An 18,163-nucleotide genomic window follows, 5' to 3' on the forward strand; every position below is an offset into this window, starting at 1 on the left:
AAAACCTAGAAAAAAGTTGTTATTGTACATTTAGAACAGATATAAAATGTGTGATTAATCGTGAGTTAACTATTGAAGTAATGTGATTAATTACAATTAATAAAAAAAATTATCGCCTGGTGACCTGGTTTCTAATAATCTTTTCTTTTTTTAAATAATATTTTTTTCAAAAACCGAATTTTTAATCATCTTTTCTTTTCGTTTTAAAAATAATATTTTTTCAAAAAAAGAAAAGATTAAAATTAAGGTGTCAGGCGATTAAATTTTTTAATTGTAATTAATCGCATGACTTTAATAGTTCGCTCATGATTAATCACAAATTTTATATCTGGTCTAAATGTACAATCTTTTTTTTTTACTCTTGTTAACAAAAGTGGGAAAAAAAATTTAACTAACAGAAATAGTTCAAATGAATTTTTGACATCTATAGCCGTCAATGGCAGTGAATGAGTTAAGGTTAAACACTGCGATTAACACAATTTGGCTGTTTGTCCTCTCATTACACGAGAAGCGGCACACTGCCTTGTGGATCGTGACGTAGTCGCCCCCGACACCCACCAGCTCAGTTTCGTACACGCCTCCTTAAACGCCTTCTTGGCGAGTTGCTGCTGTCAATCACAGCCAGTCCACGCCCAACCCTCTCCCCATTCGCAACCCAAAGGTCACCCAGGCAACACCCCCTTTGAGCACCGATTTCAAATCTTAGTGAGAGGTGGAGCAAGAGTCTGACTTCCTGTTGAGTTACCCTTTAACCTGTCGTGCTTTCAATTCTTCTATATTTTGTAATATCTTTTCGGCCATGCAAGCAAAATGTTTCCACATTTGACTCTGTGCCTCCTTTTTCATAATAACCAATAGACGAGCGCCAAAGCTTGTCTTCCAAACACGCACATGCTCTGGGGAGGGACACTTTTTGAAAGTGTTGCTCACCACATGCAGACGCACAGCCTGAAACATGAAACGTTACATTGTGTATTGTATTATAAAACTGAGATTGTTCCTAGAGTTGGTAAAATTATTGTACCTCAAGAGCTGCTTTATGAACTTTAAGAATTAAGAAAAACACACGATCCTTCCAAGCAAAGGGCTAAGTAAACAAGCTAGGCTATGCTACTTGGAGAAGAAATGCACACAGGCCAACTGTGCAGTGTGATTTCCAGTACTGTGATTGTACAATGTACAAAAAAGGCATTCTTGGGGTGGAGAACTTGTTAACCTGGTGGAACACGTAGCAGCAGCTTACTATTCAGTTACAGAACCGCCCCATGTTTAGAGAAAATTAGCTTGTAAATGGAATACGTACTGCAGTGTTGTTTTTGTTCTCTGCAGTAGGAGAACACAGGCATTTACTGTATACTAATGTACCACGTAGGACTCATTTTTGGACTCTGGGGTTTGTTTTCGTGGGCCACAAGGATACAGGTATGTTCCAAAGCTGCCAGGCATCGAGGAAAGAAATGTGAGCGTATGTGAGAGTAATTTCGAAATGGTGGTGCAACAGGTTGCTGTCACACTGGTTTCCTGTGTTTGCTCGAGTCACTTCATTGTTGTGCTATGCTTCTGATATTTTAGTGTGAACAACAAACTGCTTTTGGATGTGATAATGTTTTGAAATGACATTTTAAAACATACAAAAAACTTTGATCATCTGTGTTTAAGATTGATGTCACTCAAAATCTCTAAAACAATTCATAAACGGTGATGTTCATATTTAGTGACAAATTGACATTTAAGTGCAAATTGCTCAGCTAAATATTACGTATTTTTCATGGGAAGAATGTGTCAAACTCAGAGGTAAGCCTATAGCAGCCAATGTCAACAATTTGATCATTCAATGCTGATTGGTTCACCCAAAAATCAATATAAAACTGTTCGTACACTTTGTGATTTTTATATTTACGTGCTACAGTGTTTTGAATGTTCATTTTAGGTGTCCTATTTACAGTCATAATATTTGACAGCAATAAGTTTAGTAGTAATAATAATAATAATGCATTGGATTTATAGAGCGATTTTCTAGACACTCAAAGACGCTTTATAATGGAATGGATACATTATTCTTGCACTCACACATTCACACCGTGGTGGCGGTAAGCTACTTAAGTAGCCATAGTTGCCCTGGGGCAGGCTGACAGAAGCGTGGCTGCCAGTGTGCGCCTACCGCCCCTCCGACCACCACCAAACATTCGCACCTTCCATACACCAGTGTGAGTAGCAATTTTGTCTTTTATCATGAATACTTGTTCACCCAAAATTCGGGTTAAAACAGTTCATATACACTTTCTGATCTTTATATTCAATTATTATAGTATAGGTGCTACAGTGTTATGATCTGATATTTTAGTGTAAATTACTCTAAATAAGAGATTGTGTCTCTTTTTTTTTCCAGGGAAAAAACGTGTCCTTCTCGCAGCAATACCATGTTATTCTAATGTGAACACACACACGCACACACACACAAATGTTTTTTTGCAGTCACTTTGGATAATAAATACCTCGCCATTCATTTCACTAAATTTCATTAAGAGTGGTGCTCTTTATATTCAGCAAGCACATACGCCAAATGAGTCAAATGTTTCAGAAGAGTACAGCAGATTTACGCAACATTTTAGTACAGTGCAGTATTTAGTAATCTGTGCCATTGGTACCATTCAGCATCGTCTGGCAGAGGATAAAGGGGCGTTGATAATATGATCCAATAGTAACCGAGCATTGCTTTGACGAGCACCTTAGTTAACCAATAGATGAGCTCCATATGTCGCGCTCACGGAATGGTAGGTCGGGGCTTCATCGGAGACGTCCCTGTTCAACATGGAGAACAGAGGGGAGAAAAAAATGAAGGCAGGACCACCCTAAAAACTAAATGTTGCTCACTTAGATGTAGTTTAACTTTCAGATACCGAAACGATGGACGCCTAGTTGTAAACGGCACACTTGGTTCCGGGACTCTCACGTAGGTCGGACGCCATTTGTATTGTCAGTCGGCTTTTTTGTACTGCAACCACGCGAACCGGCGACATGCAAAAGTGTCACAACTATTAAAAAGCAAAAAAAAAAAGCAACGCCCGTCCAGAAGAAGACCACTTATCGCTGAGGAGGGCCACGCCAAATCGAAAGTAATTATCGGAAGCAGTTAAGCGTAGACGTGAACCCTCTTCGGTTAGTTGAGGGTTATTGGGTGAAAGGTGTCACCGCTGAGTGTTTACTTGAGGTAAGTTAAGTTCATGCACACGATTTTTGGGGGGTTTGCAAGCTAGGCTAACACACGTGACCTGTATTACTACTATATTATATAGTACGCTTGGTCATGGATCAAACCTCAAAATGACGGTTAACTTTGGGAAAAGCAAAAATGCATCCTAAATTTTGCCTAGACTCACACAAACAAGTGTTATTTTCTACATATTCATCACATTAATGTGCGCTAAAATTGATTCATTGTGCTATGCATCCATCTATCTACATCAGGGGTGGGCAAACTCGGTCCTCGAGGGCCGGAGTCCTGCAGGTTTTGGATGTTTCCCTTCTCCAACACAGCTGATATACGATCAGCTCATCAGCAAACTCTGTGTAAGCCTGATAACGATCCTGTTGATTGGAATCAGCTTGTGATGGAAAAGGGAAACCTCCAAAACCTGCAGGACTCGAGGACAGAGATTGCCCACCCCTGATCCACATGACCTGCCGGATCCGACTGTCTTTTTTTATGTCAATATCTCTGTCAGTCTATCATGTATACAACCATTCATCTAATACAACCATTCATCTAATCTAATGTAATCGTATATATCTACTTTTAGAATGCACAATGCAGCGAGTGTGTCAGCCTCTTTGGGCTCAATGGGGCTGCTGCATCTTTTCGGGGTGTCCTGGCCCTGGAGTATTCTGGCGGGACTCGTTGTGTACCTTGGTACTAGCAGCTGGAAGTACTTCTATGTTGCGGCGCTGACTGCAAAGAGAGATATCACGTAAGTCAAACTTCTAATGTACAGTGTAAGCGTAAGGTGCCAAAAAATGTAGTTTATTGCTGCCTTGAAAAATAAGCACCGTGCGTCAAATGTCTCAAGAAACACAATATCAGTTGGTGCCTCTAGATGGCTGTAATTAGCTGTAGTATGACATCTTTTGCGGCATTTCGCCAATAACGTAATTATCATAATACTCGCTCCTTGCACAATGAACGTGGCATCTGTAGAGCTGACGTTTAAGAGAAAGCGACGCCAGATGGATAATAATTATACATATTGTATTGTAATATACTTACTATATCTAATCAAGTAGCATTTTCAGGATTTGTACAATTGTTGTTGAAAAGGCTGCTTGCTCTGTTTAGTATGCACAATTGAATATTATATTGAAATTATTAGCTGTCAAACGATTACATTTTTAAATCAGATTAATCACATTTTAGAATTTTGATTAATCGCTTAATAAATAAAGGCTTTGTTATCAACAACAAAAATTTCGCCAAATTTGAAGAGCACTGGTTATGTGTTCATTCTTTTGACATTTAATTAATTAATTTAATTTAATTAGTTATGAGGACGTCTTCCAACATTTTTTGATCCACTGCACATGCTCATCCTCCTCTTTTTCTAATCAGTTAATCAATGACCCCAATATTTTGACATGAACAAATATTCTAAATGTGATACGCAAACATGTATTAAATGCTTTACTTTAATGCATGTAATTATGTTTATTGCTAAAACACAACCTTTGCTACCTGTCGCGCGAAAGGATAATCTATGGTCAAAATTAATAGTGCGATTAATCTGCGTTAATTTATGATTATTGCGATAATTTTTTGTGATCAATTAATCAGTTAACGCTTTAACTTTGACAGCACTAATTGAAATATATATTATTTAATACATTATTATTTATTAAGCGTACATGGCATCTGTAAAGCTAAAATGTATGCACTACATGTAATACTATTACTACCATAGCATTTATATATATTATTTAATATACCAGAAAAATTACCATGAAGAAATTCAAATAAAGGCTACAATCCATTTTTTTTCCAAGCCGCACCAACCTGTCATTGTCGGTCCGCCGTATAACTATATTAAAGAAAAAGCCTCCTGAGCCAATCATACCTGTTTGTTGTGATTAAATAAAGTTAATTGATTACACGACAGACGAAAACCCACATCTGCCGTTTAAAAAAAACATAATTTAAGTTTCTCGCCGTTGGTCATTCGTCAGAAAAACGGGTATCCGTCTGCGACGGACCAACTGCCCACCTCTGTAATTTTGTGACATATCCCCTATTCACATTCTTATGAACTACATTTATTTTTACCCACACACTGATTAATAAAAATGAATGAGAATTTTTCCATACATTTCAATGGAAAACATTACCTTGGTTTGCCAAATTTTCTGGTTACAAATGGGCGCACGTAACCAATTAAGTAAAGTAACCTGAGGTTCCACAGTACATACAGTAAATAACTAGTTATTAATTGATATATTGTTCATCTTGTGATCAGTTTGGTGATCAGTTTATTAAAAACTCGCTGTTCTGAGAGCCTGGCATTCAAAGCTTTCTCTTAACTACACAAAGAAAAAACATCAACCAAGCAAATAAAAAAAATCATCAAAGCTCATTAAATCAAGGTACCACTGTATTGGCAATTCCTCATCTGTTCTGTTTCTCAGTGGCCTGTGCGTGCTGGTAAGAGTCAAGCTGGCTCTGTGGCGCTACATGCGCGACGGGAGCAACATCGTCACCATTTTTGCTCAGACGGTGAAACGCCACCCAAACAAGATTGCGCTGATCTACGAGGCGACAGGGGAATCGTGGACGTTCACCCAACTGGACCAACTATCCAACTCGGTGGCCAACTGGGGCAGAAGTCAAGGCTGGATCACTGGAGACGTGGTGGCCCTCTTTATGGAGAGTCGACCGTTGCAAGTGGCGCTCTGGCTGGGCTTGGCCAAGGTTGGCGTGGAAGCTGCTCTCATCAACTTCAACCTCCGCAAGGACTCCCTCCTGCACTGCATCGGGGTGTCTCAGTCTCGGGCTATTGTGTTTGGAGCTGAGCTTGCAGATGGTAAGAAAGAGAACAATGTACTTTAACATGAAAAAAAAAAACAATCAGCGAGACCAACTTTTCTTTTGGTCTTTATCCTTCATATCAGCCATGTCGGAGATCAGCGCCTCCCTCAGTCAGTCCATGGTGAGGTTTTGTACCGGAGACCTCAACACTCATCACGGGGCCTATCTGGGTGCGACACCCCTGGATCCGATCTTAGCGTCCACACCGAGGCACTACCCTTTACCTTGTATAAAGCATAAAGGCATGAATGGTTAGTAGCGCAGCATGGCTTTTTGGCTTTAATTTTTAGAATTATTGAATCAGACGGTTATTATTTTCTGTTTATTAATTAATTAATTTATTCATTCATTCATTGTTTTATATATTTTATACTTTTATTTATTCATCTGTATTTATAATTTAAATGTTATATTAAATCAGTTTTATTATACAGTATTTTTTTATTTTATATTAATATTTTCTTTAATTTTTAAACATCAATTCATTTTATATCATAATTGCATACTTTGTTTTAGCCGGCGCCCCACCATTCCTAAAATCGTAGCCGCCGCTCCTTCAAATTTCCAATTAAAGCAGTTGGGAGCTGGAGAGTAGTGCAGCCGGATGGATGGTGAAAAAGGTGACCAGACAGCACTGCAACCAATTTACCACAAATGCGGTCAACTTTACAGTGTTTTCTGGTTAAAAAAAAAATATATATATATATTTTTTAAATCATCAGTTCACTGGGCGTAAGTGCACGTTTTAATGTAATGCAACGGATCTCGTTCGGATCAAGTGCGAGGACGAGTCAAGATAGCCACCACGCGCTGCCTGCTGAAGGCCAACCAAAATAAATGGCTACCAACTAATACATAGACGTCAATGCAATAGGGTTGGTATTCTTTTATTTTGAAATTGACCCTCGACGCCTACGGTGGCGTGTCTTCTAATATGACGCGTTACGGTCCACGATATTTTGTGGCCGTTTGTTTTTTTGTTTTATTCATTTTTTCCTTTCGGACACATTATTACAGGTTACATAATTTGCAACATTGCCATCCGAAAGAAGGGCTGACGGGTAGAAGCCATGGCTTATTAGTAATGCGTCCCTATCGATTCTTACTATATGCATCAGTCATATACATTAACTAGAGAATAGAATAGAAAGCACTATATTTTCATTATACAGTGTACAATGAGATTAGGGTAAGCTACTTTTCAGTGCCATAAGTAGAAAAACAATATAAAATAAAAATAAAAAACAAGGAATTAGGAATATGTGCAATTGCACGATTAACTATGTACAAGGTATTGCATAGGTCAGTAAATGGTTTTGAAAGTGGAGTATCTTTCCAGGATAATAAATATGGGAATATGCACAGTACAAATATTAAACGAGATAGAGGGCAACAGCTCAAGCAGCTGAGAGCCAGGGTTGGACCTGTCTTTGATAATGTTTTTAGCTCTAGTGAGGCATCGGGTAGTGTAGATGTCCATCAGGGTGGGCAGAGGGCAGCCGACAATCCACTGTGCTGCCTTGACAGTCCTCTGCAGCCTCAGCCTGTCTGCCTCAGTGCAGCTCCCGTACCAGGTGGAGATGCAGTACGTGAGCAGGCTCTCGATTGTTGGCCAGCTTTTTGTCCATGGTGTTCTTCCTGAGGACTCTCAGGAAGTGTAGACTCTGCTGGGTCCTTCTTTATGACCAGTGTTATGCGGTCTGTCCATGTGAAGAGTCTGCACACTCCTCGCTCAGTCCATCTTGAGTAATGTCTGTGTATAAATTGCAGCTAGCAATCATTTGGAATTGGTAAATCGGTTCCCGGACGCCTATGATTGAATGAAGAAACTACCGTTTTTTGCCCATGTGTTTTCGATAAATCAAATTTTTCTCAATTGTCGCGCCCTTCTGGCAATATCAGCATTTCGTTTTGGGAGATTTTCATTGACGTAGACATGTTTACCTTTAAGTTTGTAGTGATCCCTCAAAAGAGCAATCTTTATCTTCCTGTCAACAAACCTGATCAGAATTGCCGGTGGTCGTGTGCCTCCAGTTCAAAGCGAAAAGCACATCTGAATGTGCGCTGGATACACAATTAATCGCAAATCTCTAAATCGAGTTGTTACTTGCTGTTCTACAGTCTCGTTCGCTGAAGCTTGGTCAGAATCAACTGCACTTGTGAGAGCCGGAGGGCCGCGTCACGGTTTAATCTGGATACCTGTAACTATCACATCGTTGATTCAAAGATTCTGTTCCAAATCATCCACTTTTTGTTCCAAGGCAACAATGCGTTGATCATTTTCTTGTCTTTTTCTTCAACTGCTGAATTTCCTGCAGAAGTTGCTCGATGCTCTTTTTAATTTCAAGTATTTCGGTGACCATTTATTGGAGTTTTGCTAGAGAAGATTTTATCTCCTTAGTCTCGTCAGCTCTTTTTTAGCCAGGCATGTTGCAACAATGTAGTTAAAAATCCCAATGTCAACAAAATAGTTAGAAGTCACGAGCGAGTGCAGGAGCGAGTACAGATGCGTCCTTCCTCGACAGATGTGTCCTTGAGTCTCCGTGTGGTGGGGGCCTCTCGACGATCAACACAACGCCATTCCGGAATCATTTTCAACCACTTATTAAGGACACCAAGAAACCGCTATTTAATTACGCCGCCATTGTATAATACGACACAAGTCTCTGGCGTTAGCAGTTAGCCGCTAATGGGAATGTAAACATTGACGTCTCTTGCAAGACGTGCGGTGCATTCAAATGCATTCGAACATTTCATATGCACACAGAAAGAAGTCCATCAATGCATTGAATGTAAAAAATTGCAAATATGTAAACAATGTGGGCTTTCTATCAATCTATAAAAGCTGACATATATCAAGAGGAATAACGAGGGCGAAATCACTTTGCTATTTTTACCTAATTACAATCAATAGTACATCTAGTCACTTGTGTTTACAATACCTAATCTAATAGTTAGGCTTCAATTCTCCATTCTAGTGGTTGATATGTAAATGAATCAAAAATAAAGAAAAACCTTCCTTTCTTATATATAATTCTTACAGCATTTGCCACCAAAAACTGGAGTGACTTTACATTAGTCCCCTTTCAACAGCAGGAAAACACTGAATACAAATAATAGTCAAAGTCATAGTATAACCGTTTCATTTTCATCAGTCATCTGAGCTTCAATGACAATGTGCTCACGTACATTTAATTCAAACACTGATTTCATTGGTTAGGATGCTAGCCAGGTTGTGAAGCTTTGCTTTTCCCAAGGGGACGATGCAATATATATCTTGAGTCACTGCCAATCCTTACGTCATATGAACCTACGGTATGCAAATTGAGACGACTGTGCATCAGCAAATATGGTCATGCTGCACCTTCCCCAAAAAATGGTGCAACCAAATCATGTGCGGTGCGACCAACTGAAAAAGTTAGTGTAGATCCCTGCAGACACCACAGACTTCCTTGACAAATTTATTTCTGCCGGGCACGACGTGAAAAAAAAGTCTACCGATTTTTCACAACCCAAGTTGGCCTGCCCACTCTGCTGAAAAAACACTGCCCGATTTAAAAAATTTTGAGATACAAACCATTGCTCGGGCCATTTGACTTGCAAGCTAAATTTGAGATAGGACGGCTTGGGGGTAGGCGATATTGCAAAACTAAAATATCAGGATTTTTGCTGCTGGTAGGTTGCTAAGTAAAAAGCACCTTTTATAAATAAAGATCACAATATGAGTTACGGCTGGACTAGAGGCCACTTGTTGTTGCAAGAAGCTGCACATTTTGTATTTTTTTGGGCCACTGTTTCTCTACAATCTGTGTACATGAAGATTATCCGGGAAAGGTTTAGAAGCCAGCCATGATGTAGAGCTTAGACGCAGTGGCACTGAAGAGACGACAGGAGGCAGAGTTTAAGAAGACGTTGAGGTTCTCTTTAGGAGTGACCGGGTTGGATTGAGTTAGAAATGATCTCATAAGAGGGACTTTCACATCTTTTATTGTGTTTTCTCTACAAGTACGCTCTTATTTGCTTAGTGTTTACGTTGTTGCTCATATTCATACTTAAGAGTATTTGTAACTGGGTTCTCTGTTTTCTTCTCCTCTGCAGACAGTTTGTTTTACATCTACACCTCTGGCACCACAGGACTACCCAAGGCTGCTATTGTCGTGCACAGTCGGTATGTTATTCTTTACAAAATGTCCTCCCTTCCCCAAAAAATAGTAGCACGTGTATTCATGGACATCTGAAAACAAGTGTGTGTTCTACAGGTACTACAGAATCGCTGCTTTCGGTTACTATGCATTTCGTATGCGTAAGGATGACATCATCTATGACTGTCTTCCTCTCTATCACTCTGCAGGTTAAATCGATTATTCTTTGTCAGCACTTGATTTCCCACCACTAGGGTGCGCAAGTGATGTGAAAACGTTCCTCTTTTTCCAGGTAACATCATGGGTGTCGGTCAGAGTCTGATCAACGGCCTCACTGTTGTCGTCAAGAAGAAATTCTCTGCGAGTCGCTTCTGGGATGATTGTATCAAGTACAACTGCACTGTAAGAGATTTACATTTTAAGGAGTCATAATTTGCATTTAAAGTCAATTTTTTTATACCGTGATGCTTGAGGCTTTTGTGCCTGTCATCATCATTTCACACTTAACGAGGAATAAGTATAAAGTGCAACGTGTACCACAAAAACACATTGATAATCCCGACTGAAGGTATTGATATTAGCTAACTTAATATGTGACACGCTCTGGCAAAAAGGTCCGCATGTCGGAAAGTAACAATTTGCGTAACTGCCCCAGATAGAGCAGGTGGGAAATGTTGATTTTGAGATTTCTCCAAAAATAGCCTTCCCAGCAGCACAAAAGTTAAAATTGTAGTAGAAGTGTATGAAAATACAGAATAATTAGGAAAAGTGCATCGTTAGTCAACGTCAATGTTTATTAGCCGACTTTAGCTAGCAACGCGTCTCAAAAACCTGCCTCGAGTAACACTGAGTTCCTCGCCTCGAACGTAACTTCACAAATGATTGATATAAATACAACCAATACAGGGGGTTTTCCTGGCTCAAAATGAGACAGAGGTGCTATCATCCTGACTACGATAGGTGACTACCGATACCAGGTATTGATATCGGTGCCAATACCATCTTATTTTAAGGTATCGGTACACGCCGTCCTGCAGCCATTTTACAATCAGGGACTAGAAATGAGAAATTGTATAAATACAAAGTTGCCATTAATTTTTGCCATTTTTTAACTACAATCTAGTGTTGCACGGGATACCGGTACCAGTACCATACCTTGATGTTTTGGCGTAAAAAACGGCTCGGTATGATTTTTTGCATAGAAAAAAAGCTCAGACGACTGACAGAGCAACAGACACAGGTTGTGACACATTTTTGTACACTTCCAAAATAAGTGGAGTGGGAATTATTTTGTTCCCAGTTTGTAGTATTTGATTACGCATTCGACTAATTGGGACAACAACAAAACTGTTGAACCATCAAAACATTTTCATTTTCTTTATGTGACCAAATGCATTTGAGACATAACATCCATATTACTCACTCACTACATCAAATGGCAAATAATCTGACATAAAATTATGAAATCAAATTTCCCACTGTGGTAATATGACCTCATTTAAGCAAGAAAATACCACAAGGAGCAAGAATAAAATAACCAAACTTTGGCTGATGCCTCAGAAGATGAATTGTAAGCTGAATGTGATCTTCAAAGTTGAGGCTGATGTCATCTGTGGAGAGGTCAAACTTCCTAAAGATTTGTAAATGGTTCAAATCTCGGAAAATGGCTCTACTTGTGATCGGAATTGACTTTCCACTGATATTTTAACAGTTCCGGAAAATGTCAGGTTCATATCTTTTCCCTAAGGTACTGGTTGCTATTGACATTTGAAAGATGCAAGGACCAAAACTTTAAACCCGTTTTTCTCTAAACTAGGGATTTCAACCTTCCAACATTAAAATTGCTGTAACTTTCTCCATTTTTGAGGTATGTCCATATATTATATATCATTTTAAAGGGAATTACGTGTAGAATTTCATTTTTGATTTTTTGGGCACGCGAGGACCCTTTTGCCAGAGCCGGTCACATATAGCCTACTATCTCTAGTAGTTAGAATGTATTGTACTGCTCTTGCAAATGGTTAAGGAGAGACACATAGCTTTCAACCACTTGATTGAATAGAGAGACAAGAAAAAAAACGGACATGAAATAAGCACATTCATACACAAGCTGCTAATGATGACCTGATGATGAGTCAGTCTCTCAACACACAGACTGACTAATGATTTAGCCTGTTAACAGCAACAAGGTAACATTCACTGACACCCACATAAGTCACAAGGCTCGGCTCATCATACACGCTCAAAAACACAGATGTTAAAGCGGAACGTGATAATGGCGACCCCAAGTGGAAACATTTATCTGACCTCACGTTCACGTTATTGTGTTTAAAATGCAAAATCAACTTTTATCTGAAGTGTATCCATGGGATATCCTGTGGACAACCTCATTCTAAAAAAAATTGCTAGCTGCAGCACTAATTATTGAATCATTTCACTTGTAGGTGGTCCAGTATATAGGTGAAATTTGCCGCTACCTGCTGTCTCAGCCGGTGCGACCGTCAGAAAAGGCCCACAAGGTTCGCTTGGCGTTTGGAAACGGTCTGCGTCCAAGCGTGTGGGAAGCCTTCACCGAGCGTTTTGGCGTGGCGCAGATTGGCGAGTTCTACGGCGCGACCGAGTGCAACTGTAGCATCGCCAACTTGGATGGCAAGGTCAACATTCACGCCGACCTTTATGTATATCATTTGATAGAATGGATGAATGAATGTACGGTAATAAGTCTCCATTTCTAGGTGGGTGCCTGTGGATTTAACAGTCGCATTCTGCCCAGCATTTACCCCATCCGTCTGGTCAAAGTGGACGAGGACACAATGGAGCTGGTCCGAGATAGCCGGGGTCTTTGCGTGCCCTGTCAACCTGGTGACTAATACGACTCTTCAGCTCAATGTGGTAAATGTCTTGAAAGGAACCCACTGGATCCCCCCATGTGTTTTCCAGGTCAGCCAGGCCTCCTGGTTGGCCGCATCGACCAACAGGATCCACTGAGACGCTTTGACGGTTATGTTAACCACGAAGCTACAAACAAGAAAATAGCCCAAAATGTATTCAAGAAAAACGACTCAGCCTATTTGTCAGGTTAGCGGTCATATTTTGTTTCTAGCAAAATACACTCAGCTAATAGTCATTCCTGACAACATTGCATTTTGAGGTAGCGCAGTGGCCGTGATCTTCCTGTGTCTCCTGTAGGTGATGTTTTGGTGATGGATGAATTAGGATACATGTATTTCCGCGACCGCAGTGGCGACACGTTCCGCTGGCGAGGAGAGAACGTGTCTACCACGGAAGTGGAAGGCATACTGAGCAGCCTCTTGGATCAGACTGATGTGGCTGTGTATGGCGTTACGGTGCCAGGTAAGCACAACATATATTTTGTCCTGCTTAAGTGTACAGTATGTACACTTTATTGGGATACACACATACGGATTTTCAGCGCCATAACCTTTTTTTTTCTTTTTTTTTCTTTTTTAACATGGGACACCCCAGACATGATGAGGAAATGCCTCTACACCACTACATAGTCATTCAAGTGTGACAAGAATTGTTATGAGTAAAGCAAACACAAAACACAACATCTTTGATAACAAGTCACGACACTTCTGTTGGACGTGAGATGTTAGGTTTGCAGGAATGGTAGAGCTGCGTATCATCCACAAAGCAATGAAAGAGAAAATTACTTTTACAGAAAAAGAGTCTGAGGTGGACATTTGAGAGCCCCCCCAAAGAGAAGAATGCAATGGCCACTTGTAAAATCATTCGACTATGTATTACATACACAATTTGATCAACTTTCTGTTAAAGGTGATAAGGCAAATAATTGAGGATTTTTTCAAGGTTTTGGGGTGGCCCTCGCCCCTGTACCCCACTTGACTAGATCCACCCCTGCAATGAACAGCAGACAAATCTATAAGATGACAATTTTTAAAACTTTTACTAGTTTTATTATTTCATTTAGGATCACTAATATGATATCTTCATAAATCAGAGACAGATCAGAAAGTGGAATAAACTATTTGCTTCTAAAATTGAATCATCTTTATTTATTTATTTTTAACAAATTCTGTTATTTTAGTCATAAATAATTTATTAGCATCTTTACATATTTTGAAAATCTCTAGAGTACATAAACCTATTAACTGCCTTGCAAGCCGTGTCGTATATATATATATATATATATATATATATATATAATTGTTTGTTTTTTTTGTTTGTTTTTTGAGGGGGTGGGATCATGGCCACTGAAAAATGGATGGCGGGCTGCAAATGGCCATAGTTTGGACAGTTAAGAGGTAGATGATGAAGAGCAGGAGTCCCGGGACAGCGCCCTGGGGTACACCTGTAGTGACTGGGGAGAATTTTGATGAACTGAGAGAGGTCTTTCTCGAGAATTTTTTAAAATAAATTTAAGGTGTCACAATACTTGACCTTCTCCTGTGTGTGCTCAGATGTCGAAGGGAAGGCGGGCATGGCCGCCATTGCGGACGGCAATGGCACTTTCGACTGCGGTGCATTCCTGCAGAAGGTCCAGACTGCTCTCCCACCTTATGCACGACCGGTGTTCCTACGACTGTCACCGACTGTCGACACCACAGGTAAAACACCGCTAATGAGTTCCCTTTTCTGAATCACAGCGTCTTACATTATGTCTTCCACGTTCCTCCATAGGTACCTTCAAAATCAAGAAAACCAGGCTGCAGAAGGAGGGCTATGACCCACGACTCACAAGCGACCGGATCTACTTCTTAAACGTAAAAGTTGGCCGCTACGTAGCGATCAACGACGAGCTCTTTACTGCCATAACGGAGGGCCGAGTGAATTTATGAAGTGGAATTCTGGAATTTTAACCCTTCAGGAAAAGTTGACGTGACCACTCACTGAGGCAGCACTGTTACAGGTGATTCCTTTTGTTTGTTTGTTTTAACACAGTAGGAGTAAGATGCCGCATCACGGGAGGGCATTTATTACCTCTTCCACCTCACAGAGCCTTCGCCGCACATACTTGAATGGTCATCCTGACATAAGAGGACAGTAACTTTGTCACAGGGAAGTTATTCTAATTTGGGTTTAGCGATGCCATGGAGGGGGTTGCGAAATCATACTAATATTTTTAGTGCCGTGGATGAAAAAAAACTAATCCATCTTCATGTCCACATGACTCAAAAGCAACAATCGTTAACGTGCCTTACGCCCCCCAAAAAAAATGTTATTAGGGAATTTTATGTGAAAAGCATTTTAAAAGAAATTGTCGCCTTTTTGCGCTCTCATTTCATGTAACACGTCTAGAACATTTATTGACATCCGCAGGTGATAAAGATTTAATATATGCATCCTTCAGATGACAGCTTTTGTGTGATTTCCAATTAAATATCCTATCCTAAAACGTGCCTCGAGTTTGTTTTATGGTATATTTAACTGGTCCGTGCGTCGTAACTTGGGTGTCTGCAAAATAATTAGCAATATTGTTTTATTATACTCCTTCATACCCTGGCTTTGTTACCATTTCTATAGAACAGGTCATGAATATTTAGGTTGAAATGTTCAAAAAATAACTCCCATGGCTTTTAGCACTATGCGGTGACGTTATTAATCGGTGTTCGAATGTTGAAAAAAGTTTCTCTGTTCTCATGGGGAACCTGGTTCAGCAGTTGCATATTTTGCAATTCATCTTTTTTTTCTATCCTATATTACTTGCTGAGGAACTCGCTTACTTGCAGTTCGCCATGCAAAATAGATACCTCTCTGCCCACAAACTCAGCAATAACTAAGTTGAGGTATTGCTGTACTTGTATGAAATCAGGTTGTTTTAGTCAGGATTATCCTAAATCTACATTTCCCCAGCTCAGTTTAAGTTCCCGACTTAGAGCCAACCTTCAATTTAGTAAATTCCTGTTCATTCCCATTAATTTCCATGCCTACTGTTAAGGCTGGGCGATAAATCGATTTTTGAATGAATTCGAGTGTTTTGTTGTGGCCGATTAAATGCATAATAAAACGTTACTGTTTTCGTCCACTGGAGTGTGCTAACGCTCCTTGGTAAATATTTATTGCTCAAGATTCTGTTTTATTGACTAATAATCTGTATTTCTGTATGGTTTCTTTTTGTTTTAAGGTATTTATAAAGGCAACAGGCAAGGTTAAAATGTTTATTTACAATATAAATTGTACTCAAGAGATTGTCAAGGCTATAAAAGGTCATAATTTAAGGCAATTCATTTATAGTATATGGTAGCGTGACCAAATGTGTCCTCTTTTGGATGGAGAGACCATTTTCTTACGTCCTGTTGGGGTATCCGGGGATTTTATAAATTCATGAAAATGTCCGGTTGGCATTGCGTGACTAATAGGAGGTGAAGTAGACTGTGTAACTGTGACTGGTACCACAATTTCAAGGCTGGGGCAAGTGTCCTCTTTTTTTGGAAATGGGAATATGGTCACCCTAGTATATGGCTTAAATATGGTAAAAGGATACACAAAACATACCGTTTGAGTTATTAATGGCAATTTTTTTAATTTGTATTGTAGCTCTTACAGTGTGTTCACACAAAGGAAGATTCAATAAAAGTTGTGAACCATCAGTTGGAGAGACCACCTTTATTTCAACCGAGGATACTACAAAATGTTATAGAGCATATATATTTTATTTATTTTACATTATTACATTACATTTTTTATATATGCTATATTATACCGCATATATATTTTATATAATAATAATTTTTTGATGACTTCTAGTCCAAATTAATATGAGATCATGACCTCGCACCCTGAATCTGACCTGCTGCTGCTGTTTACAGTGAATAGTAGGGGGAGGGGTCGCGCATCATCTCAGAGTGATAGCGCTATTGATAGATGGGTGGCTCGCTTATGTTGTTGTCTATACATAGAAAACTTTTACAATGAAAAGGTCCAAGCCCTCAGGTACTGCATTAAGAAAGCAGCGAAAGGAGGAGGAGGAAAAACGGGCCCAGGGTAGAGGCATGTATGTCAGTCAATCACAATTGTCTATAAAAATAAACATCAAAATAGCGTTACTTTTCATCAATTTTTCAAAGTTTCCCGTCAATTGTTAACAAAATGGGCGTCTGTCATTGACCTCTTTATTTTTATTACTATTATAATATATTATAGTACATAGTTTGAAAACATTTTGTAGTTAATAATGTCAGCACAAATTGCACTAAACAGTTGTATTGCACTGTACTTATGCTATTTATTTGTATTACTTGTAGTTGTTTGAGGGGGGCCTACAATCTACACTTCCGCCTAGGGCACCAAATCACATAGGGCCAGCCCTGCCGGTATGAAAGACAAGCTTACTTTCACTCGCCGTGCCCTTGACGCTTATCAGCCTCTGCATCATCTGCAACATAAAATCCTTATGAAATGTAGCATAGTGGGCTGGTAATGCCGATAAGTCTATTTTCAGTGACAAAACAAATTGAAAAGTGAAAGGATATCTATAGAAGGGGTGAACGGGGTGAACTTGGTGAAGCGGACTAATCACGGTAAAATAGCCGATTTACGGCAGGCCAAGACTTTCTTACTCGGGGACTCGGGAAGTCGGGGACTGGCCAATCAAATAACGCTAACTAAATAACGCTCGGTTACTACATTAAAGCCAAAATGTGATATTTATTTGTGTCATATTGAGGGACACGAGTAGCACTGTTTAGTTTTTAAAACAAAGTTGACAAAAAAAAACTTTTCTACTTCATCAACACAATAGATTTACATTTACAAAAGTATTTGATTCAAGGTAGAAGTTTTGCACATTAATTCCAAGAGAAGAAATATGGTTACTTTTGTTAACTGATCAAATAAAAGCATATTATTTATATATATATATATATATATATATATATATATATATTTTTTTTTTTTTTATATATATATATTTTTTTTTTTGTAAATTGAATTTTTGTTTTTTTAGGCAAAGTGGCCCAGCCCTACC

General features: G+C 39.3%; 1 protein-coding gene across 2 annotated transcripts; it reads left to right on the forward strand.

Moving 5' to 3' along the window:
• The first annotated feature begins 1,272 nt into the window (after nt 1–1,272).
• slc27a1a (solute carrier family 27 member 1a) lies at nt 1,273–16,787 on the forward strand. 2 transcript variants are annotated; one of them, XM_086086071.1, is made up of 13 exons: nt 1,273–1,422; nt 3,801–3,968; nt 5,671–6,065; nt 6,154–6,321; nt 10,169–10,238; nt 10,330–10,421; nt 10,505–10,614; nt 12,657–12,866; nt 12,948–13,074; nt 13,153–13,290; nt 13,402–13,566; nt 14,658–14,804; nt 14,878–16,787. In XM_086086071.1, exons 2-13 carry the CDS (start codon nt 3,802–3,804, stop codon nt 15,033–15,035), a joined length of 1,947 nt encoding a protein of 648 aa, XP_085942197.1. In that variant the 5' UTR covers nt 1,273–1,422; nt 3,801; the 3' UTR covers nt 15,036–16,787. The 2 variants fall into 2 exon arrangements, with proteins under 2 accessions (XP_085942197.1, XP_085942188.1); XM_086086062.1 differs by lacking the exon at nt 1,273–1,422 and adding an exon at nt 2,764–3,211.
• The last annotated feature ends 1,376 nt before the right edge of the window (nt 16,788–18,163 follow it).

The sequence above is a fragment of the Leptonotus elevatus genome, chromosome 1 (assembly GCF_054856555.1).
Source record: "Leptonotus elevatus isolate MCC_2025b chromosome 1, RoL_Lele_1.0, whole genome shotgun sequence".
NCBI classification, from domain to species: domain Eukaryota; kingdom Metazoa; phylum Chordata; class Actinopteri; order Syngnathiformes; family Syngnathidae; genus Leptonotus; species Leptonotus elevatus.

Excerpts from the sequence above, each read along its gene's own strand:
- slc27a1a (XM_086086071.1), top strand. The coding sequence starts at position 3,802 with ATGCACAATGCAGCGAGTGTGTCAGCCTCTTTGGGCTCAATGGGGCTG. Across the intron at positions 12,867-12,947 it reads TCGCCAACTTGGATGGCAAG|GTGGGTGCCTGTGGATTTAA; the intron begins GTCAACATTCAC and ends CTCCATTTCTAG. Across the intron at positions 13,567-14,657 it reads GTATGGCGTTACGGTGCCAG|ATGTCGAAGGGAAGGCGGGC; the intron begins GTAAGCACAACA and ends GTGTGTGCTCAG.